The 22,939-nt window shown below is 42.4% G+C and overlaps 1 protein-coding gene across 2 annotated transcripts in view; it reads left to right on the top strand.

Annotated features, from left to right (window-relative positions):
* The window catches only part of WBP1L (WW domain binding protein 1 like), a 59,569-nt gene that overhangs the window by 10,880 nt on the left and 25,750 nt on the right, over positions 1-22,939 (top strand). Inside the window, exon 2 of one of the 2 annotated variants that reach the window (XM_026069495.1) lies at positions 7,663-7,926. The exons of the other annotated variant lie outside the window; for it this stretch is intronic. Within the exon in view, the coding sequence (XP_025925280.1) occupies positions 7,912-7,926 (15 nt within the window). The 5' untranslated portion in view covers positions 7,663-7,911. The remainder of the gene's footprint in view (positions 1-7,662; positions 7,927-22,939) is intronic. 2 annotated transcript variants of the gene reach the window in all.

Below are 22,939 nucleotides of genomic sequence, written 5' to 3'. Positions count from 1 at the left end.
CTTGAGAATGTAATGATCTGCAAGGGAAGGAAAAGAGCACTAGATGAGATGTTCAAAATGCATCTGTGAAATTGCCTGCCTGCCTTAGGGTGATCTGAAGGCTGGGTGAGCTGTTGGGGCTGATGTAGCCATTACTATGCAGGTAGTACACAGAAAGTTAATTTTACAGATCCTGAAACTTTAAGTTTTAGTGGCAATTTACAAGTTGGGATAGACTCTTAAACTCATTTATCTGCATTCTTGCTACAAGAGCTCTTTTTATCGCTAGCTCTCCTCTTGCACAGGCCCTGCCTGCCAACAGTTCTTCTGCAGGCACGTTCCTTCAGGACAGGGTGCAAGGTAAAACTTGTTTATGTTTTCAAATAATGTCTTTAATTAAAGAAACAGGCTTTAAAAATACTGCTCTTATCATGCTCAATCCATTAACTTTTTCATTTACAGCTCTCAAGCTGCTTTTGTATTCGTCAGCTTTTTCCCCTCCTTGACAGCAGGCATCTTGCATGTTGTAGACTGTTGAGATCTCTTGAGAGTGAAGTGTCTTGATAGTATACCTAGCCCTAAAGAGGAGTGGGAAGGTGGAAGATGGAAAAACAGACTTAAAGGAAGTTTTTTGTTTTTAGTTGTTGGTGGGTGTTTTTGAGGGTGAACTTAAAAATATTATCAAAAATAGAGTGATTTGTTTGTTTGTTTTTAAAAAGTCGCAGTGTGCTCTTGAGTCCTTCATTYGGCATGCTGGTGCTTTTTGCACGAACTTTTCAGTTCTGATCCTGGCTTATACCACATGTCACTGAACAAGTAACTTTAGATTTCTCATCTTAATGCCATCATTTTAGATGATGAGCGTGCTACGAGCTGTTTTCTTTGTATCACAATACTGGTAGTTGTGTGATACCTTGTGTATAAGTATTACATAATTTCTCTCCTCGGTTGGAGGCCTAAACAAGAGTCTTCAGGTCTGAATTATTAATTGTTAACTGAGAGACTTCTGTTTTTCTTCTGTAAGGTTTYGGTCCAAAGGTTTTCAATGGCCACGAGTGCTATGGTCAAACTGTATCTAATTATTGAGATAGTTTTATTGTTCTTGGCTCCTGCTGTGCTTGAGTGGGGACTATTCTTCTATTGGTCTGGAAAGCGTTACTGTCAATTATCAACTTGCGAAGACACATGAGAATCAAGCTTTTGGGCACCTCATGAATTGCATGTGCTGTTGACTGCACAGAAAACGAATATTCCAAGTGAAAGCTTTTTCTTCTTCTCAACTCTTGGTTAACTGGTTCTGTAGTGAAGTCAGAAAGTTGAATTTCTTGTGTTGTATTCTCCCTTGGAGGCAACAGAATGCGGAGATGCAGACTTGGGACTAAACCAGCAGGTTGAGTGAGCAGAGCTGTGAAATGAGAGCGAGCTTGCTGAAATCCAAACATAATATCTGAAAAGGGAGTACAGAACTTGAACTGGCAGCGCAAACTGTTTTGTTAGCTGCGTTTTAGCTTGAAAAAGCCTCAAACGTGTAGAACAGGGTAGTCTGTTTTCTAGACCTTCATAGCACATACCGAAATCTTCAGATGGCTGGGAACCACAAAACCCTACCTTTTTATTTTTATATCCATATATATATATATATGGAGAGTGAAGGGGAGCAGGAGCCTGGAGCAGCTTGCCAGCAGGTCTGCCCACAGCAGGATGGTGCTGTGCTGGGCAGGCAGAGTGGTTTCCAAGTGCCCCCGAGATGCAGACGTCAGCACCCAAGCTTGCCTTGCTTTCTTTGGCAGTGGGGAGTTGGACTACCCAGCAACCCAGCTGCTGGGAAGGCTCAGATGTCTGATTTGTTTCAGTTCGTTAGATGATGGGATGCCTTTTGTAATACCCAACCTTCTGCAAAGGGTAAGAAGAAGCTCTGATATGTTGAAAAAGGTTGTTTTATGTTTGCACACTGAAGACACATCCTCCATTTYCAAACAAGCGTGTCTTGCTTCTTTTGCTATTTTATGTTGTACCTTTCATTCAGGTGATGGACTGAACCAGCCAGCTGGACTTCCGAGGTTTTTAGTGCTAACTGATCTCAGTCCTGGGTGCTTGGGCTTTCTGTAGAGCAGAAGCCTTTCAGGTAACCCTGCTGTCCTTCAGAAAAGAGACTGAACAGAGCACTTCTGCCTGGGTGATGGGTGTTCATACTTGCGGTCATCGCTCTCATTAATGTGAGAGCTTATGCTGTTTGTGTCAATAACACCTTTGATCCACTTACTTAAATTAGATAGTGGGTGTCCTGCAGAAGTGATCTCTGTAATAGGTGTGAAGTGCCTTGCAAGGTTATGCTGCCACATGATGGTTAATACAAGTTTATAAAACCAAGCTTTAGTCTGTAGACTATGAACAGTTTCCCAAGCACAGTTCTCCATGTTGTAGTCTGCAGCAAACATGATTTACTCTCAGCTGATTGACCTTGTGTGCACTTGTGCCCATGGAAGTAGCAGATGAAATCAAGTGGTCTGAGCACTAATCTGCAAGTCACAAACAGTAGGCTATTATTTAGTGAGAATGCACCACAAGCCTCTTGCTCCAGCATTCTCATTCAAAAGGTCACTTCCGTGAGTTTGTGAGCAGCTGAATTTAATGTTCTTTCTCGGCAAGGCAGGCCACACTGGAGAGCTCATAATTATAATAAATACAACTTTGTTCTCAGCTGAAAAATTCATCTGAAATAAATTTTTCCAGCCCTTCCAAGAAATGCTTCTAGTAAGATAAATAAAAGCAATTCTTGCCGATTTCGCATTCATTCAGCAGGAATGTCAGTGGGTGTAGGGTGCCTCCACTTAAGTCACTCATCACAGTGCCTTCTGGGCTCTATCAGCTTGTATATTCAATAGCTGGCCACGACTAGCATTTGCAAATTGGGTTTCTCGCAAACCACTTAAAGCCAAGTTTGTTATTTCCTACTTGGTTTGAATCCTGCTTACCACTCTGAGTAAAATCATTCTTAACAGCAAGTACAGAGAGTTCAGTTAGGCCCTCAGCTTGACTAAACTTTAAACAATGCTTTGATAGGTGCATCTGTTTTTAGGGACGTGCATGTATTTATACAAGCTTTTGTGGCTTTTCTGGTTGGCACTGCTGCGTAGGCAAAGTAGATTTGTTTGCTTCTGTGTTCTGTTTTGCAACACTGGAAATACAGAAAAAAGTCTCTGCCTAAACACAGAAGAAAAGCTTACAGGATTTTTTTTTTTTCCTGAACTTCTAAGCAAGTACTTAAGCAGAAAATCCCCTCTTTTGCTTTCATCTTTCAAAAGACTGAGCAGTGTGTGAAATACTCTGACTTCCCTGATTATTTTTCTTTTTTGACCAAGTACAGCAACGGGGCTGTACTAGCTGGTCATGGTCCTGCTGAGAGCTGAGTCTTCGTGTTGTTTCTTTAGGTCTATGAGCAAGTCTAGTTACTTTTCAGGTTTTGGAGGAGCTGTACCAGGTGACCATCGAGTCTCTTTGTCCTTTCCCTGCAGAGATACTAGATAAGCGGTTCCCATCTTCTCCACTCATAGGCCTGACTTGAAACTGCCACGACCTTGGGTTTGGGAACCTCCTGGTATTATCGTACAGCTGCTTATTGCTGCAAGGTCGTTGTTTTGCAGGGCTCTGCTGCGGAAGCTGTGAGGCTGCAAGGGAGGAAAGACTTGTACGGCAATGTCAATGGTAAATGAAAGACAACGCAGCCATTCTAGTCTTTTGATGAGTTTGGACAGCCCTGTGCTCTTCTGCTTGGCATGATGAACYGCGTGTAAGCTGCAGCACCTAGCATCTTGTCTCATTGCCTTTCTTCCTTTTCTTTTTGGTGAGGGACAGGTGTGGAGGTCTTTCTAAAGGAAAGAAGAGCTTGGTTTCTGGCAGAGAGAAAGTGGAGGGAGCTCAGTGAAATCTGACCACTCAGACTTCATTAAATGGAAGTGATAGTCATGGGCCTGGGGAGGAGGGGTAGAAACTCATTTTACTTCCATTCATGTCTGTGTGCTAAGCTAGATATTCATCTCTCAAAGACTTGATATCTCTTCAAGCCACTGTGGATTTCTACTGATGCTGGAGAATGATCAAAGGGAAAATATGCTCTTTGTCATCAGACTATCAGTTAGTACCTTGGGTTGCATTCCGTATTGATCAGGAGCAGATTTCATCAGCGCTTAGATGATGACCGTCTGCCTCTTTTTCTCATGGTATTCTTCCCTCTCCTTGCTGGTTGTCTTTGTTCTTCCTGCTACATTCCTCTTCCTGCTGCAAGTCTTTGTGTTCGCTTTATTTTATCTATTGCAATGATCAGGGATTGCATGCTTGGTACTTGCTAATGAAGCTTCTTTGGCAGTGAGAGCACCAGGGAAGCTCATTTAAACAAAGTGGTGTTTTAGGATGTCTCCAGGCATCCTGACCCTATGTGCAGACACAGTTTATTTTTGAAAGGTTGTCTTGAACTATAGAGTTAGAAAATCGGTCCTAAAATGAAAACATACATTCTACAAAATGTGAATTTCACATGGGCTATGTAAACTTGTAGTTTGTGTTAGGTCTGGTCTTTGGAAAATATGCAGCACTGTTGTCCAGGAAGTTACAGTGCAAGAAACATGGGGAACTTCTGAAAGTCACGTTAACTGTGTCCCCTTGGAGAATTGCCTCRGCAATCCTGACCTCTGCATTACTGCCATGTGCTTTATAGGAGACTAGCAAAGGAGGTCACTTGGGCAATTGCCAGATTCTCTAGGTTACATACATTAGCACAGCGCTATGACCTGCAGCAAGAATAATGCTGTACTTCCCAGAAGACTGCCCAGAGACTCGTCCTCTGCCCCTGTGTGTGCGTGGTGCTGCTCTCATCTACAAAGCGCTATTTGCTTTGCTCCCTGCTGTGTTTCATACGGTCAAGTCACCTACATCTTTTGCTAATGGTCCATATACTTGAATTTCAGGGGGCTACAGTTGGGGTGCTTGCTGGCACCTCTCGTCCTTGCCAAGCCACCATCCAGGGCCAGTGTGTCAGGTTATAGACTGACCTGGATGCCGAGTTCCCAATCCCCATCTGCCAAAGATTTCCTGTGAGAGATGTTAATGTTACTCTCCTGTTTATCATCCCTGACAACAGTTGTTATTTAAATGTTGCTCAAGATGTGCAACGTGATCTTGGGATGACTGCTAATTCCTTCAGATCCATGTTTTGTTTCAGAACTTCTAATTCCATTTTCTATGACTAAGTTCGGTTGCGTGGATTAGGGTTTACTGCTGTAGGTACGTCATTCTGCCTTTGAAGCTGCTTGCTCATGCTTTCCTTGGCGAGCTCTGGCAGACACGCTTAGCAACAACAGAGATCCTATCTTTCTCGAAAGCTGCAAAAGGGTTAATCAGAAGGGTGTTTACGAAACCAGGTTGCTTCCTAGACCCTTAAAAGCTTTTACTGTGGTCTCTGATGCTTTTGGAAGACTGGTCACCTGTTTTTGTAATTTACACTGCATTTTTCTTTCCTTTCTTGAAACTGTTTTAATATGAACTTTGATAGGTAACTCTTCTCAGCGAGTTGAATATTGTGTGTTTCTTGGACACAAACTGGAGAAAGTGACTGCCTTCACGCAGATGACTTAAGATTTTCGGCTGGTATGTTTGGGGAACAAGCACAGGGCATCTGAAGTACATTTGTAGCTTAAAAGCAAATCTAACAAAAGGACTAACACCCCCAGGCAGGCAGATAGGTGTTCATACAGATGCTTGTTCTGGAGAGCCTTTTTGTAGTAGCAGTCACAGTTGCGGTTGAGTTTACTTATGTGTGCAGTGAAAGGGACTGATGGCTATTCACGGCAGAAATATTTTTCACCAGGGATATTAAAGGCATTGCTGCTGGTCAGGAAATTTCTTTGTGTGAAGACTCTCAGACGAAATGGAGCACCTGCGCATATGTAGTACTTCTTTTAAAATGTTAAACAGCCTCAACCCTCTGATAGAAATTTTTAATTGTGCTTTTGGCTCTGTCTGCCTCTCTGGCAGATGTACCATTGTGAAATTTTTACAACCTAATAAAATATTACACTTCAAGAGGAGACTTCATTGCTGCTTTTAGCTCATGCCTCTTTGAAACCAGGTGAGAACTTGTGCTTGCCTCATCAGGACTTACACCTACCTCCAATGGCGTAGCACCAGGGTATTGATGCAAGGTCCATGGATTACAAAAAGTCTCAATAATTCTAGTAGGGGACATGTTAGATGCCAGGCTTTGCAGATTTGGTATGATGCAGTTGATGCATAGATTATGAAAATCTTAGTTTTTAATGCATTGACTCAAGGTGGAGTAATTTGTGCATTTGAATTCAAAATGTGTCTTAATTTTTAGCACGTTTCTAAAGGTGTAAGGTGTCTAAAGGTTTTGGACTTGCTGTATTTACCCAAGTTTAGTAGCAAATGTTGAGTTTTGTGAGCTGTGACTTCTAGTACGAAACTTGTAATATAAGGATCTTCCAAAAATTAGTAGAAAACATCTGGTGATCATTCTTTATACTTTGCTGCTTGTTAAAATTGCACAAATCTAGAATCTTTTATTTCTGAAGATTTCATTTGTCTAATATTTTCTCCCCAGAAAGTATCATCTCTTGGGATTTAAGTATTTGCTAATACAAATCTCTGGGATCAAAGGATTGTTAAAGAACTATCAAGTGTCACATCATTAGGTCACCAGTTCAAATCTAGTCCAAAGGGGTAATGGATATTTTATATTCCTAATGGCTTTCATCAAGATTTACAGTTAGTTGTTTTAACTACAGCCAGAGTGTTTGCTATTCAGAGAATTATGAATTCATGTGGAAAATAAAGCCTAGAAGCAGATTTTTCTGTAGAAAAAAATGCCTGTTTGACTTCTTTTAATATCTGTATATGGTTGTCAGTGTCTGCGGTGCTTTAGAAGCAGTAAAAGTAGCATCTTCTCCAAGGACTGTGTGAGCTGCTACATATGATGTAATGCAGAAAGGTGACCCCACTGAGTGGAGAAATGCATGYATTAGTTGAGTCTGGGGTTTTTTGGTGTGCTTTTCTGTGACTTTTAAATTTCAGGAGCCTTTAGAGCAAGTATGGGAAGAGATAGWCTTTGAAGAGAAAAAGAGTGAGATTTTGATATTGCAAAGGCAGGGAGAACATTTCAGGTGGTAACAGAAACACTTCTGGAAAAAGTACTTTTAAAACTCTTACAGGTAGCAGCTCTTCTGTAGAATGTTCCTGGTTAGTTTTTTTTTTTTCCTGTTTATTCCAGCATTCATGTCAAAATCTTTTGTTTAAAGCTTCACGTCTTGATCTCGCCTCTGATTTYAGGTTTGTGGTCAAGAAGCGTGGACTTCAGTTTAGAGCAAAATCTAGTACTTTTGACTACAAAGTCAGTAGTTTAACTCATTGGACTGTATATTCCCCAGTCTGTAGAGAGCTTGAAATAGTTCTGTTTGGATATACRGGCTTTCACACTTTTTGCAGTGAAGGTCCTTGTTGGTTCGTTATTCTGAAGCTGGGAAGTTCTTGCAATCTCTTTGAGGTATGTTGGGATATGGAAAGTTTTGTGAATTTGGCTTGACCCCTTGTGTGCTGGGATCTGTCTGCAACTGCCTCTTGTTTCCCACCTTTTTCCTGAATGTTTCCTGAACGCTCTCTGGCTTGTTTCAGGGACCAGATTGGCAGCTTATCAGGAATCAATAGCTGGAGTCCTTCAGGAAGGAAGCTGAAGATGCTGGAGTATGAATTCGGGTGTCCTGATTGTTAGAATCTGTTAGCAGAGACCTCAAGATATGAAGAAGAGAGATGTTGAAGCTGGTACAAGTGTTCTTTCTTTGTGTTCCCGACTTGAAAAATTAGGATCTGAGCTGGCTTCCCAACCCCCAAAGTTGTTGCATAGTTTCCCATGCATCTAGGGCCATGGGAAAATCATTGGTGAGTTTTGTCTGTATTTTCAAGTACAAAAAGTATTTGTGGGGTATGGAGACAGGAAAAAAAGATGTTTTATGGTATAAAAAAATACTGCTTGTAGAACTTGAGTTATCGCTGTGGCATTTTGTGACTGGGATTCCAATGTTGTATRTCTTACAAATATGTGTGTATTACTGCAAGGAGTGGGGAGGAAGCTGTCCGTCTTTAGTCATATGGAGTTCTGATTTCCTGGCACTTTGGGAGAAATTTATGAGAGCATTAATTTTCATTCCTGATGCCACTTGCTGCTACCACTTCCCTGGTTATCTCAGAGACTGTTGGCATTATATTTATTACTTCCTATTTAGAATATTCTGTTATAATTGAATATGACAGAAGCATTGAGCTTATTTTTGCCTTTTTTAATGCTGATTTGTTTTATAAGGGCAGCATTAAGGTTCTGGCTTGACAAAGGAATATTGCTAAACACCTTCTGTCTGATCTCTGATTGTTTTTTGGCTTGTAGCTGTGATTTCAGCCCAAAACTCTCTGTGGCTGGAAACATTCATAAATTATCATCTGTCTTTGTGCTGGAGACTAAAAGGGTAGAGTTACTGAAATGCAAAGGAAACCTCATTTTTTGAAAAACTGAGTCATGGCAAGACTGAGAAGTTAGAAGGGAAAATTGAAATCTGGTGTTTGTTTACTGTAGTTAACAATGAAATCCTCCATGTTTAGGTTGAGGTATGCTTTCAGTCTTGCTGTCCTGCAGGAGTGAAAAAGAACATAGTAATCTTAATGTGTTCAATCTTTGGTCTAGTACACGGGTGAGTTGCCACTCTGATAATTTTTCAGCTCTTCTCTGATAATTCACTGGAGACTGGAGATTTGCCCTAAAAACATGGTTGTCATCAACAATTGTTTGCACAAATAGGATGACTTGATCTGTATTAATTTTCCCTCATTATGGAGAAATCAAAATGTCTTGAGGTGTCCAATTCTGGAACTTGTCATATCTTTCTTAGATCTGAATTTTGCTAGTTTTAATACATATACAAACATTAATATACTGAACTAGCATTAAAAATATGTAAAGCCTTTTGCATAGGGTAAAATAATAGAAGTTATCTACAAGAGTTAATAACTCTCCCTCTGATATGGTAAATTCTATTCTTATTCCACTGATAGAAAATCAAAGAACAGGAAATTGTGACTTTGCCAAATGTGAAGTCCAGTGCAATTTGAGAATGGACCACAAGTCATTTTGAGTCCTGATTCTGTGCTTATATAAAGACCAGAATTTGTCTTACCAAAAAAAAAAAAAAGTGTTATCTGTCTTTTGAAAATAGATGAAATAGATTGCAGAAGAACATAATTGTCAACAGTAACCATAAATTTAGGAGGTGTGCAGGCATCAAGCATGACTGAACTAGACTGCAGTTAATAAAGACAGACCTCTTCCTCTTCACCTTTCCGGCTTTAAGTAGGACCAGAGAGCACTATCTCTGGTTAGGGTTGAATAGGCTTTTTAAACACCTTTGGTGTGCATGCTGTGTGTTAATAGAAGTTTTGGTGCTACGTGTTCATGGCGCAGTCTGTTGGCCATGTGATGTGAAGCTGCAAGTTGTTGCTGGTCCATGGCTGCTGCTTTCCCACCCCTGGTGTCAAAGAAGTATTTAGATATTAGTAAGATTGGTGTCGGTCAAACAGAATGTGCGCGTTTCAAGGTGTCCCAGTGTGGGTTTCTGTCAGGCTGCCAGACTTGCTTTACTGAGCTGTTCCATGCAATGAAAGACCTTTTGAGATTGCGTTGATCAAGATAGAGTGGGTGTGTTTCTCATCCAAGGGGAAAAGTGAGGTCAGCGGGAATGAATGCTGTGCTGCAGCTCAGACTGGAAAAGGTATCTTTTGGAGTCCTGGGAAGAATGTCTCTGATTTCTGCTTCGGGGTATGCAGTCTAACACGGCAATCTTAATGTTATGTGGCAGGTGACATTCTTTTCTCCCTTGCGGGGCTGCCCTACACCTTCAGGTGAAGGCCAGCTTGTACCTCGTCCTCTGCCTCTTCCTCTGGCAGAGGCGCCCTTCTCTCATCCCAATATGTGTGCTTCAGCCTTGCCTGCTGCCTCCTCYGGCCAGGAAGGGCTGCTCAGATTTCCCTTCCAAGTTGTTCCTTGTAGATGGGGCAGGATGTCCCAGCCTTCAGAAAGCTGGAGGCCTGGTTTTGGGTCACCACCCTAAGCTTTCTGGATGAGACAGAGCAGGAGCCATTCGGATAYTGGGCTTTCTCAGGAGCTGCTGCTGTGGTGGGAACAGAGGCAGCAGGGACAGCAGCAGACTAGGCGATCCTCCCGTACACCACATCTGCCAGTTGGACCCAAAGGAATGAGTGAGATGCCCTCCTAACCCTTCTCTTCTCACTTTTTGGGTGAGGTTTGCTTGTTAGCTCAATGAGTGAAGAATATTTTCTGTCTCGGAACGCATGCAGAAGCAGGAAGGCTAAATATACTGCTCTTAAAACCTCAGACAAGCTAATTTTGGCATTCTCATTGTTCCCTACATCTTCTGTACTGCTACGCTGACATCCCTTGCAAGTTGAAGGCCAAATTGGGGGGGGGGTTGTTTTTTTTTGTTTGTTTGTTTTTGTTTTTTAGTCTTGCTTCCCCCCACAGTTTAATGTTTCTTACGAGGTTTATCTCTGATCAAAGGATATTAACAAAATCCTTATTTTCTTGGTTTTATAAATTTGGCTTAGAATATACTCTAGTAGAAACTTGGCAAACACTGTCTTTGTATGCAAACATTTGGGATGGGATAGAGGAAATCACTTGGCTGTTAAAAAAAATACATATGGGAAAGTCACATGGAGCTTTGTGTTTTATTTATAATTCTGCGAAGTCCTCTTCTAATTTGAAAAAGTAGAAAAGACTAAACAGCGGCTTCTGGAAAGCAAACAGCTAGATTTTTTCCATGAGTATTTTTAACACAAGTATTAACTTCACAGATTTTAATGTTCTTTCCTTCTTAAATATATATATATATATATATATATATTTTTAGCTTTCAGGATGTATAACATGGCTAAACTAACATTGCTATGAAAACCTTAAATCCTGCAGTTTCTTGCTTTTTAAATTCTAATTGTGAAGTCTTAAGAGATGTTTTGTTTTCATTTAGTATATGCGGTAGTGAGCTTCCAGAAAGTTAACTTGATGTATGGTAAGTGGTACCCAGTGGGAACCATATGCCTTTCACCTTTGCCTCCTAATGAAGGATAAAAGTATTTCTTTAAAATCTCTTTTCCAGAAGAAAACTAGTTTTAAGCGTTAAGTAATGTTTAAGTAAGAACTGAGGCTGGATTTTCAGTCTTGATTTTGCCTGTGGACATTTCCAACTACAAGTCCATGGAATAATGTTACTACTTAATAGTGCAACCTTGAGTTTTACACGGGCTGGATTCTGAGCGGCGTTTTGCTGATGTCAGTATAGCCTAAGCGTATTACGTGAACTTGCTTGAACAGAACTAAAGGGAGAGTGATAGCAGAGGTCTGCCTGGAAGGCTCTGGCATCCTGCTGGAATTGCTGAACCTGGCAAACTCCTGGTAGAATGGCATTTAAGGTTACACTCGGGGCCATTAGGTTATAAACAGTCCACAAAATATTTTACATACTTCATGGTAATGTTCTCTTGAACATCAAGATTCCCTGGAAAGATATGAGAATATGCAGCAGAGAATATTTTCAGTTCTGGAGGTTTATCCACAATTTTCTAGATCCCTAAAGCTCAATTGTCTCATGAAGAAATTATTACAAAATGAATTTTTGATGCAATTCTCAAAATGTGTATGCGTCGGGGGAATATATTGGGTAGTGTCCTTCCTTCTAGATGTCAGATTCTCATATTTTTGCTGGCTGCTGATCACTTTTCTGAGATGTAGGTCACTATTTTCGACATTCTTTCTGACTCAAATTTGGTAAATTATGTGAACCTCAGTGTTCAAGAATGCTTTTGGGTCCTGCACTGTGTTGGGAATAAACATGGCAAAAGCATTAAATTCTTGACAGAATGTCTGAATCTGTGCTTTTGAGAAGAAAAAGGAGTCCTTTTATTTCTATTGTTCACTAAGAAACCCCTCCTCAAAAAAAAATCTTCATCCTTCCTGAAGATGCCAGGGTTTCTGAGAGATCTCGCCTCCCATTTAATTCCTTGCCAAGAATGAATCTCTCTTGTACAAAAGTACTGCTTGGTGCTAGGCATAATCCAGGTAAAACTGGCTCTGAGGGGGCTGCCTTGTACTAGTTATAACTTGTCTTTTGGGCTGGCATTAGCATTTCCTGCCTTTACTGAAGTTTTGGTGTCTGTAGCTGCATATCAGCAGCAGGGTGCCTGTGCGCCTTGCTTGTGCAGTCAGCCAGGCTGGGGCAATGCTCTGAAATAAATCAAAACCTCCAGGCCACCAACTTGTCCTTCGGAAGCAAATTTTATTTCAGATTGCGCTGTTACTTTGCAGAATACCAGGATTTATAGACCTGGCTGGGTGGGTCTGGCAGTCATCAGGTTTCAGCAAGATCTTGGCTCTCTGTCGAATGCCTGACCTAAGTGGCATTTCTCATACCTGAAGATATAACTCACAAGTGACAGCCTTGGTGTCTGCGTGCATCCAGATTTCTTGCCGCTCGTCTAGGTGAGAGAGACAAAAAGTGGAGAGCCTGAATGAAAACCTRGTGAGAGCTGCTGTAGCCAGCAGAGATTTGGAGGTGAGTTGCGGTTTGTAGACTACAGGAGCCACTGGTGCATCCTTCCGCTCCTGGGGAGTTCGGGAAAGAGCATTTTCCCGTGTGTTCGCTAAGTTTTCAGAAATCTGGTTATCCCTCCGGGTAGTTTTAAAGCCTGTTGCAGGTGATCTGACAGCCGTGCTTCACATTAATGAGGAAGCAGCAGGGCTGCGCTCCTCCTGCCTTCACTTCACAGGAGAGCTGTGCCAAGGCTCAGCTGCTCGGTGCTGTACCGCTATTAAAGCACCATAATGGCTTTTAAAGCCCAGAGACTCTTCTGTTAGCGTACACGTGAGCTGTGTAGCGGCTGTGTATTAGAGAACTAAACCTGCTCCAAGGTGCTCRATAACAGGGAAGCTCTTTGATTCACCTCCGTTATTGACCTGGGTTCCTAACCGAGTCCCCAAAGCGTTTCACGGAGTCTCTTTTGGTGTGCAGGGGACCAGCTGAATGCTGCTAGGCTGCCTTGCTTTGGCAGACACTGCTTCCATTTCACTAATGAGTTTCTACATTTACAAGAAATTGCTTTAGCTTTCTTCAGTGAAACTTTCCTTTGAATTTCCTGAGAKTTTGGGGGATGTTTTGAGGGTCACTTCCCCCCCCACCCCAGTAATTTCAACTCAGCAGGAGCTTGGACTTCAACAAATAGTTCAGCGTGTGCTGACACCTTAAAAGATAAAGTCATGCTGTCCCTTTATGCTGAATTCCTTCCACAAATGGTGAATACATTTTAAGCAGTCTACCATTTTCCTTTCTCATACCAGATCTGCATTTTATAGGGATCTTGTAATTTTTTTTATGTTATTATTTGCTGAGGTTTGGAATCACTTATTAAATTCAGTCTACCAAAACTGAAGGACAGTAAAGGCTTTACTGTTTGTATAGTCCACCTTTTGGTGTAATAATTGTATTGCAGCTAGCAAGGAACACTCAACGGCATAAGAAAAGGTTCTGCAAATATGGCATTAAAGGTAAAAAATGAAGGACAATATTAATCTGTAATTTAACAGGGGAAGTGAAAAAGCAGTAACTCAGTAACTAATACAGAGACTGAAAGGGTCTGGGGTCTGCTTTTTCTTCTGTGCCTCGGGGGGGGGAACCTGAAAACACACAAACTCCTAGTTGTAATCCAACGCTGATTAAAATGAATACTAAATATAAAGGGGTCAAAGTAAAGGAAGAGAATAAGGAGGGAAAGGTTAAAAAATGGTGAAGTCATTAGGGCCTGTTGAAATTTACCCTAGAGTACTTGGAGACATAGACATAGCAGTTTCTAAATTTAGTAGTTTTCATTGAGGTTTGCAGAGAACAGGCTGCTGTATAACCTCTTTTTTGAAAGAAGGTGTGTGTGGGGGGAAGGATCTCTGTGTTATGCTCAGCCCAACCTCATTCTCCAGTAAAGTACTGGAACAAATTTATATTTGTTCTAATTTATAAGCATCTATGAGACAATAAGAAACAACCAGTGTGACTCTATCAGGAACAGCCTCATGAGAAGATCTCATGTGGCTCATTCAGTGGATTGACTCAGCTTGACCCGAGTGCGGGAGCGCATTGCTTATGGGATGCGCAGTAAGGATCTGTGTTCTGGCTGAAATGGTAAGATAGTGGGTTTGGCATATACGCTCAGAAACGTCTGTGGTGGTTACTGTGGGRTCTTGGAGGGGTCTGCTCTGCCGCTGTGCTAACAGCATGGGAGACAGAGAGTGCACTTAACATGCAGCTGGAGGGTTGTATGTATTTTTGAAGACAGGAGAAGAACTTGGAGGAATAGTCTGAAGCCTCGAACCAAAGTCAGTAAGGAAAATCATGGAGTACCATTAGATGAAGAAAGTTAAACAGAGGGGGTCTAGGAGTTGGGATGTATCAGCARTTGAGTGCAGCTGTTGCAAAACCAAATCTTTTAAGGATGTAGTAATAGAAGTGTCAAATATAGACACTTTGCAATGCTGCATACTGGTAAGTGACGCGCACAGTTCCGAATAGCACATTTTAAGATGTGTTAGAGTTGTAGACTGAAAAGAGCAGTAAAATCAAGAGATTTAACCCCTGTGGTCTTTGAAAAAGACCTTCTTCCRCCTTCTCAAAACAGCTTATAGGGGAATGGATAAGTTTTCCAGGTGAGCTAGGTTGTTAAGAAGATGGCAGTGATCAATTGTCCTGTTTTTAATGGCGAAGAACAAAAACTACTGCCTTATCTTGCAATACGGTCCTGAATTAATGTTAACAGGAAAGAACTTTCTTGTTTCGAAAGAACACGGTGCCCTGGAACTGCTTGCCTGCCGAGGCAGCGGGATCACTGCCGAGTGCAGGCTTTTTAAGAAGGAGTTAGACGAATGTTGATGCTTTAGGTACAGCGAGTCCTTCTCAGTAATTCGATTGACTGGGTGACTTCTTGAGAAGCCTTTCCAGCCTGGTGCCTCTGGGATTGCATCTCATTTCTGAACAGTCCTGACTGTTTCAAGCCTCTGTTAAGGAACAAGTGCTGAAAGGAGTACACTTCAATAGCCAGGCTGTAATTAAATCCTGCTCACAAAAGTTGTTGTCCCTCCCCAAGTTCTTTATGTCCCTTTGGAGGCTTTGTCACCTGGAAGAAGTCTCTTTCAGTGGCCTGATGATTTTGCAAATTACTAGTCTGGTCTTTGCAATGAAATCGATGGGGAATTTTGTCATTTGTTTTCAACAAAGGAAGGCTGGGCTTGGGTTTCTAAAGTAGATGTTCAGAATTCCTATTCCCCAAGTTACCCACTTCAGGGGAAAAATACTGTTTAAGAGCCTATGATGTGTCAGAAGTGGATATTTCTAAAAATTGAGAAGACTTCYTTGCCTTAGAGTTTGTTTGTTCATTCAGCATTCATCCACAGGTCTTCGTGTTTTCTGAGTGCTGAGGATATGCATATCGTTCACCTTTGAAGAAAAAAATAACTGCTTTATGACAGYGTTTTAAAAAGATTTGCTGTTTTACTGCACAATTAGCCACAATTACCTTCCTTGGAAAATGGAGGGATGTTTGTCAAGTTTTGGTTTGGTTAYGGTTTGGTGGTTTTGTTTTGGGGTCTGAAGAAGTGTGATCTCAATACCTATTTGCCTTATGCTGATGCATCTGGACTATTTGGTTTATGCTATGGGAGAATGTRAAAGAAAAGAATGGTTGCAAAAGTAAGAGGCTGCTGGTATTTTAATCTAGAGCAAATGCATGTCTGAAAGCCAGACATTAAGCCAGGAAAATCCAAGCACAAAGCCTTCTCTTTTCCCCAGCCTTCCCTCCATGCTGCAGAGAAATGCGTGAAACGGCTAAGGCAGTGTGGGTCACCCTGTCCTCCTTCAGCGCCGCTACGGCTGTGGGAGTGTTCCCTTTATCTGCCAGCAGAATAACAAGCACTAATGGAAGTTATAGCAGTTGGGATAAGATAATACCTATAAAGGCAGGTTATACTGATCAGCATTTCTTGCTGAGATAAAGCTGAAATGAGTTTTTAATTATTGGACACTCAACTATATTAAATAAAGCATGCCTGTGCACACAAGTGGAGCATGTGTTACCTGTATACCTAAGGGGAAACCCTACAGATACCATGAAGGTAGGAGAGCAGGGTGCTGAAGGCATCTGCCCTTGGAATGGCAAAACTGCCTGGCCCGCGGGTGCGTTGCCGAAATTTAGAAACTGGCTGTGATTCGAGGTGCCACCAGTGCTTTTAATGCTTGAGCAAAGTGCAAAGTGCGTAATACCAGGGCTGATGCTGAAATGCGACACTCGGACATAGCTTCCTCTTAGCCGCCTGTTACTTCTTACATAACTGCTAGCTGTCCAAGGAGCTGCCTGTAGATGAGCTGAAGTGCACAGGAAATATTTGGGTAACCGGTGTCAATACTGCTGGGCACGCGGAGAGTAATGATTAGTTGCATTTAGAGTCCCATTGTTGTAATAACTCAAACGACTTTCTGTCACTCTTTTACATTTGGGGAAAATCGCTGCAGAAAGGAGAACTGCAGGTGAGTGGAGGAGCTGGTAGTTGGAGGCTTTGAATTCTTGCCTTGTACACTTGAATCGAACCGACTTTATTTTTACCTGGAAACCTAGATCTGGGAGCTCTCTGCTTTAGGCAGGCCACGTTTTCCGAGGCCTTTCTTGTTTGAGGCAGTCCCAAAACCGCTTTGTGATGGTTGGTGGAGCAACAAAGCGCGTGGGCTTTGGGGGAGCTTGTCTTGTCTTCCCTGTAAAGATGCGAGCCCAAGCAGAACCAGTGTTGTAACAGAGGAGAGATTAGGCTTCAAGATCTTGATGTTTCTTGCTGTTTCATAGACATGAGTAAATTCAAGCTTGCATCTGCACTTAAATATATCCTGTGTCAGTTTTTCTTCCTCATTTTTAGCTGATAGTCTACTCTTTCAAAAAGAGATGAGTTCGTTTCACTCATCCAAGTATTCAGAGAGCTCCTGAACATCGCACTTACTCAAGTTTGAAAATATGAGAGTGCCTTTAAGATGAGGCTTTCTGAAGTGGTTTTTCCCTGAAGATGCATGCTTTAAAAAGTTTCTAAAAGTGGAAGTTAAGATCTGATCGCTCTCTTAGTGTTTTGTCTAGTGATTTAAAAGTGAAGTCTTTAATACTGTTGTGCTGCGATCTTTTAAATGCTTGTGGTATTGAACTTTCTTAATAGTTAAACTTGTGGTTTCCTTTTATTCTTTGCTTTGGTTCTTTGAAGATACATGTATAGAATCCTTAGTGCTCTTCGTTTTGAAAAAGGAGAACTATTCTTCCTGTGTTTTTGCTAGTCAGAATATGCTGAGCAGGAAGACTTCCCTTACTATTTGTGCCAGGGTTTAACCACAAACTCTGAGCCTCTGCCTTCCTCTAGTGGTTTAATTTTCTGCTAGAAATCATGTAAAACTCTAGGTACTGCCTAGCCCATCAGATTAATTGACAGGCTTTTAACTTCTGGAGTACTATATTCCAATCCATGCGGATTTTCTAGGAGGAAAAAGAGACCTGGTTAAACCAGTCATTTGTGATTTGTGTATCACAAAGCCAGTCATCTTTGCAGCCCAAAACCCGTGTACCGATGGGGACGGTGCCAAGGCACGGCTTCAAGCACAAAGTCCAGGGATGATAGTAGGAAGGTGCTCCAAGCTGTACCTCTTCAGGGCAGTTCGAGGAGCTCTGTCTTTGCCTCCGTAGAACGTGTGGGATATTACTTTGCGGTGCAACATTATCAAGCTATGATATCTGGCAGGGTGCTGGGAAGGATASAGCTGCTGATGTCTCTTTTTCCTAAATTATTTCCCAGAAAATCTGATCCTTTCACAGAAGGGTACAGACTGTATAGAAGGGTGCTCTGCTGGAAACAGAAACTTAATTCTCAGAACTCAATAAAAGAACCTCTTTCTTGAGATAGAAAAAAAAAAAAAAAAACAGCTGAGGAAAACAAGACTTCTCGGTTTATCGGGGCTTTTCTAAATTTGCTCAAGATGTAAACTTAAGCTCAAAAAAGACCAAGGAACTTGAGGTCTGACCAGGCTATATGAGTAACAGATATCACAGCAAAGTCCTACCTGATGAGACAGCCTTTTTAACTAACTGCATATCTCGTTAGGTTAATTAACTACATCATTGTTGAAGGAAGACCTGGGCTGCTGTTTCTGACCTTCTGACTAGTGTGGGTTTGTGTTTTTGTTTTCTTTTTTGTTTTTTCTTCATAAGAAAAGTAGAAAGTAGTAGAGGATAATATTAAAATATTTTCKAAGTTGCAGGGTTACCATCACTTCAGATTACTTGCTCTTCTCTATATTCGCATCTGTGTGGGTGTATCCCGCTATCAACATCTGTGTCTTGTGCGTACGATGTCAGATTTTATCTGAAGAGTAGTGTTTTGCAGAGTGGCATGTGTCACTTCTGAGAGTGCAAAAGGAGCAGAAGGCCATGACCTTTCTTGGTTTTGTCTTCCCGCTCGAAGCRATGGAATTTGGCTGCTCCCTGACCCTCTTCTGCTTCAGACTTCTGTCTCAGGTATATCTTGGTGATGAAATGCCACGTGACCCTCCTTATCTTTAGTGGGTTCCCTGTTTTTTGGATAGGTTCTTTTTGCATGCATTTGTAGGTAAAAAGAAATCGAGTCCTGCTTCATCTGCAGTGGACTTGTTTCTGTCATAGTGGGGCCCAGCAGTGGCAGGGCTGCATCCCAGATAATTGCTCCAAGTACGAATCCTCCTCATTGAGGACTGTAAGTTAAAATGACGTCTGCTGGCATAATTGCCTGTTGCATTAGACCCTGATGAAAAATCCACTTCCTAGGACCCCAGAGGGTCATTTGGAGCAATGTTGCCCTCTGAAGTCTAGAAGCAATAGAGGAGTAAAGAAGAAAACAACCTTGAAATCAGTGCTAGTCACCCCAGTAGTAGTGCCGTTAGCTTTGGCAACTTCTATCTCAACAATAAAGCCAGCTGCCATTTTGGCTCCAAGACAGGCAGACTTGGCATAAACCCCTCTGGCACTAAAAAACTGCTTCGTGAGAGCTGGCACCAACGCTGTGAAACAAGGGTAAGGCCCAAGGGAAATGCCGAGCAGACATGAGATGAATACTAAAAATAGCGAGTTGCTGTCATTTGGAGAGAAAACAAATGGCACTTCTAAGAGTAGGGCATCTAAGATCTCCATCAAGGTTGTGGTGGTAAGCAAACTAGCACTGGCAGCTTGGGGACGAGACTGTCTACTGTGATGATGTGACCAAGGGACACACACATGCTGTATTTTTGGTACCCACATGGTACAAGGCTCTAAAACTAGAACAGACGCTTACCGTCTTAATTCCACGTTTGGGGGATCTTGTTACTGTTTACAGACTCTGCCTTCTTCCCCGTCTGGAGCAGATTGTCTCCTCTTGAGCCATTACCAAAGGTCTTGTTTGCACACGCAGGCATAAGGAAAACAAGAGTTGTAGTGCCAAAAAGCAAGGAGCTATCTTGGTGTCCCTGTACCACCCGAGACATGCTAGCCCTCCTGGAGACAGTCTCTTCAAATGTTGAACAGCTGATCTTCCCTCCCTCCTCCTCTTCCCTCTCCTAGCAGGCTCTGAGAAAGAGAGGAAGCTTTCCAGTGACTTCATTATCCATGCCAGACTAAAACTGGAGCCTGATATCAGTGCCCCAGACCTGAGAACGCTAGTGGGACAGAGCTGACTGTCCCCACTGAAGCAGTTAGTATCATCTCTGAATAGGGCAATTTCCACTCTTTAGTCCCCTGCTTCCTCAGTGACTAAGGACTTTAAAGTTTTTTAGGACCTCTGGGCTTGCCAAGCAGGTCTGGATATTGAAACAGTGGTCATACAAAATAAATCATGCAAATAGTCTTTGGCATTGCAACTACATTGGCTTGGCCAAAACTGCGCCTCTGTGAAGGAAAGCATGCTGGACCTGTGGTTATCATTTGTTCCTCCTCTTTAGAGAAAAAGCAGCAAGAAATAATGTTACCGAGGGCTCAAAACATCAGGCTACCCTTAGCAAAACCTATTTTGGGATCTCAGAGGAGTCTGGGCTTTTCATTGCCAGCACTCTCCCATCAGTTAAACAGCAGAGTTAGTAGGAGTGTCTGGAGCAGCTTGGATGTGGCCTGGTTTTTTTTTCCCCATCGGATGGGCGTTGGAGAGGATTCCCCTCGGCTATCTCTTCCACTTCCACCCTTTCTCTGCTCCCTGCCCTTTCTTGGGCACCCTTCTTACAAGAGCTAATACAGAAAGTGCCTTCAGAGGAGGGATTGCTTTCTTTAAAAAAGTGTGAAGGAAAGTGCTTTACTGTTGGTATTTCTTCACCCAAATATGAATGTGAAGAGGACAGGCTCCATCTGGGGTACCAGGTGATGGAGTGGGCAGTGCTTTCCTCTGCAATGCCCTGTCCTTCGGTTCAAGGCTCACTGCTGGCTTATAGGTGCAGGACGTGGTGCGTCCTTGCACTTGTCCTCGTGCTGTTCAAGATTCAATTAGAATCGAGCATGAACTGTTGCCATTTGGGCTCTCTGCAACACTGCTTGTTTTGAGGTCTGTTCCTCCGTGGGTAACCAGTTCCTCAGAGACAACGCGCAGGCGAGAGCAATGAGGTTGAAATGCACCGCCCCTATTTGCTTATCTAAACTTTTTAGTAAGCTACAAAAGTCTTGCAGATCTAAACCACTGAGTTGACAGAAGCAGAAACAGACTGCAGAAAAGAGGTATCTGCCCAAGGACAGACTCTAACCTCTGCAAGCTCTTGTGCTTCATCGCATGCGAAAACTGGCTGTTCTGACAGATTGGATGCAGCACTGGCTCACGTGTCCATTCCAGCATGTATGATGGCTTTTGCTGGAATTATTCTTTCTTCTCTCTAACAACAAAGTCAGTTTAGCCTAACAAATGTTAAATACAAGTGACTTCAGTGTCATTGCTTGCTTTGTAGTTGAACTGCACACAAATAGGAGACCTTCTTTACCCCACTCCTAAACAATACAGTGATACTAGGTGTGAAGGGGACTGCCTGCAAGGTTTGCCTGGACCACATATCCAGTAAGCAGTAGGTAGGTGTAGCTGTAAGTACTGGGAAATTATAATTTATAAAGTATCAGACTTGCCTGTCTTATGCTCCTGTTTGTCCTCTGCAATTCATTAATGATGTTCTCTGTAGGTGGTGCCAAAGCTATACATTACATGAACCAGGGGCACCTGCTTCTTGTATCAGAAAGTTGTCCTCTTCTTGCATTGATGCTGTTAGAGTGGGAAAGTGGCCCTTCACTTTTCGGGAATTAGCAACAAGCATGCAGACTCTACAYGCAGGTAACAGGTGCCCGGCCAGCAGTGGTTTCCAGGCAGATCTAGCATTGCACCAGGGATCTCCCAACAGCTCGTGCTGTTTTTGCAGGCAAATKAGCCCCTTTGGAGCTTTTGCCGTCAAGGCAGACAGGAGTTGGTTACTCCTGTATGTTGTTTTATTKCAGGGGAACAGAGGTCTGCTTTTTTGCCTTTATGCTTGTCTTTCCCTTTTCACTTTATTCCCAGAGTCCTCTCCAGGATTGAGGGAGATAGTCACCCTCGTTCAGGTTGCATCTTTTGCCCATGCAGTTTTGAGTGCCTGACAGGTCTGTGTTGTCGCAGTTCCAGCACCCAAGGCTGACAAATGACAGTGGACAGCTGATGCTCCTGTTACCAACATGAAAATAACAGTGTGTGTACTGGGGTAAATGGAAGAGCCTTAGGTACAATTGCTCCAACTTTATGGTCAGCCTACATAGTTGCACTGTCTTTTCTTCAGAACCACGGTACTGAAGTTTAATGGAGGGGATATTGCACACCACCCACATCTACTGTTCAAAACCTGTTTCTGCCTAATACTCTAATTATGGTGCTACTGAGATTAGCCTTGTGCTCCAAGCCTGGCAGATATAAACTGCACAACTTCACTTTTATTCCAGTTGTATTGTCGTAACTGGATCTTCTAAATGWCAAGCTCTCTCTTCAGGGCACATCAAAATGGATAGTGTGTCTTGCTGGTTAGTAAACCAGCTCACATGCATCTCCCACCAAACATTGAAGGTGACCCTACAATGGCCCAAACAACTTGCTTCATCTACTTCAGTAACACGCTAATACCTGAGATTACAAGGCACAGCGTGTGTTGGACTTGTGAAATTGCCAAGCGGCATCCTGCACACACACTGTTTGGAGTGGATGGTGTGTTCAGGAGGGCAGTACTACAGGCTGATAAAACTGGAGGTCTTCATTCCCGCTGTTAAAAAAGAAGCTTGCTCACCACTAACCTRCAGTGGGATTCACACTGAGATGTCCGCAAAGAAAAAAGAATGGTTGTTTGCCCTAAACCAGCAGGTTTTCAAAATAATGCAGATTTCATGATCTGTCCTGACTTTTCAGAGCCCTGAAAAGAAACTGCAAAAACTTGTTTGCTCTGTCTGTTGTATCTCAGATAGAGGCACAACAAGTCTTAGAGGAATAAGTGGCTTTTGCAGATGCTAAGCTCCAGGTTCACATAAAGGAAGTGAAATCCATGCTGAGCCTGCCTGAGAGCTGCTGTTACTTTCCTTAAAATAATTATTGTTTCAGGTCTGGGTGTTTCCAAGCAGAGGGCAACAGAAAATAAGAAGGGTTTCAGAAATGGGCACGGACGGTTGAAGGCTTTGGGAAAGATCTTGCATTAAGAGAACTGTGAAGATAACTATCTTCTTGTAAAAGATATCAAACAGGTACAGAGTAATGAATGGGTGAGAAGACAGATGGGGACTTCTG

Source organism: Apteryx rowi, unplaced genomic scaffold (assembly GCF_003343035.1).
Source record: "Apteryx rowi isolate R43461 unplaced genomic scaffold, aptRow1 scaffold_3, whole genome shotgun sequence".
NCBI classification, from domain to species: Eukaryota; Metazoa; Chordata; class Aves; order Apterygiformes; family Apterygidae; genus Apteryx; species Apteryx rowi.
The sequence above is the reverse complement of the archived record's forward strand: the minus strand, read 5'-3'. Positions and strand labels throughout refer to the sequence as shown.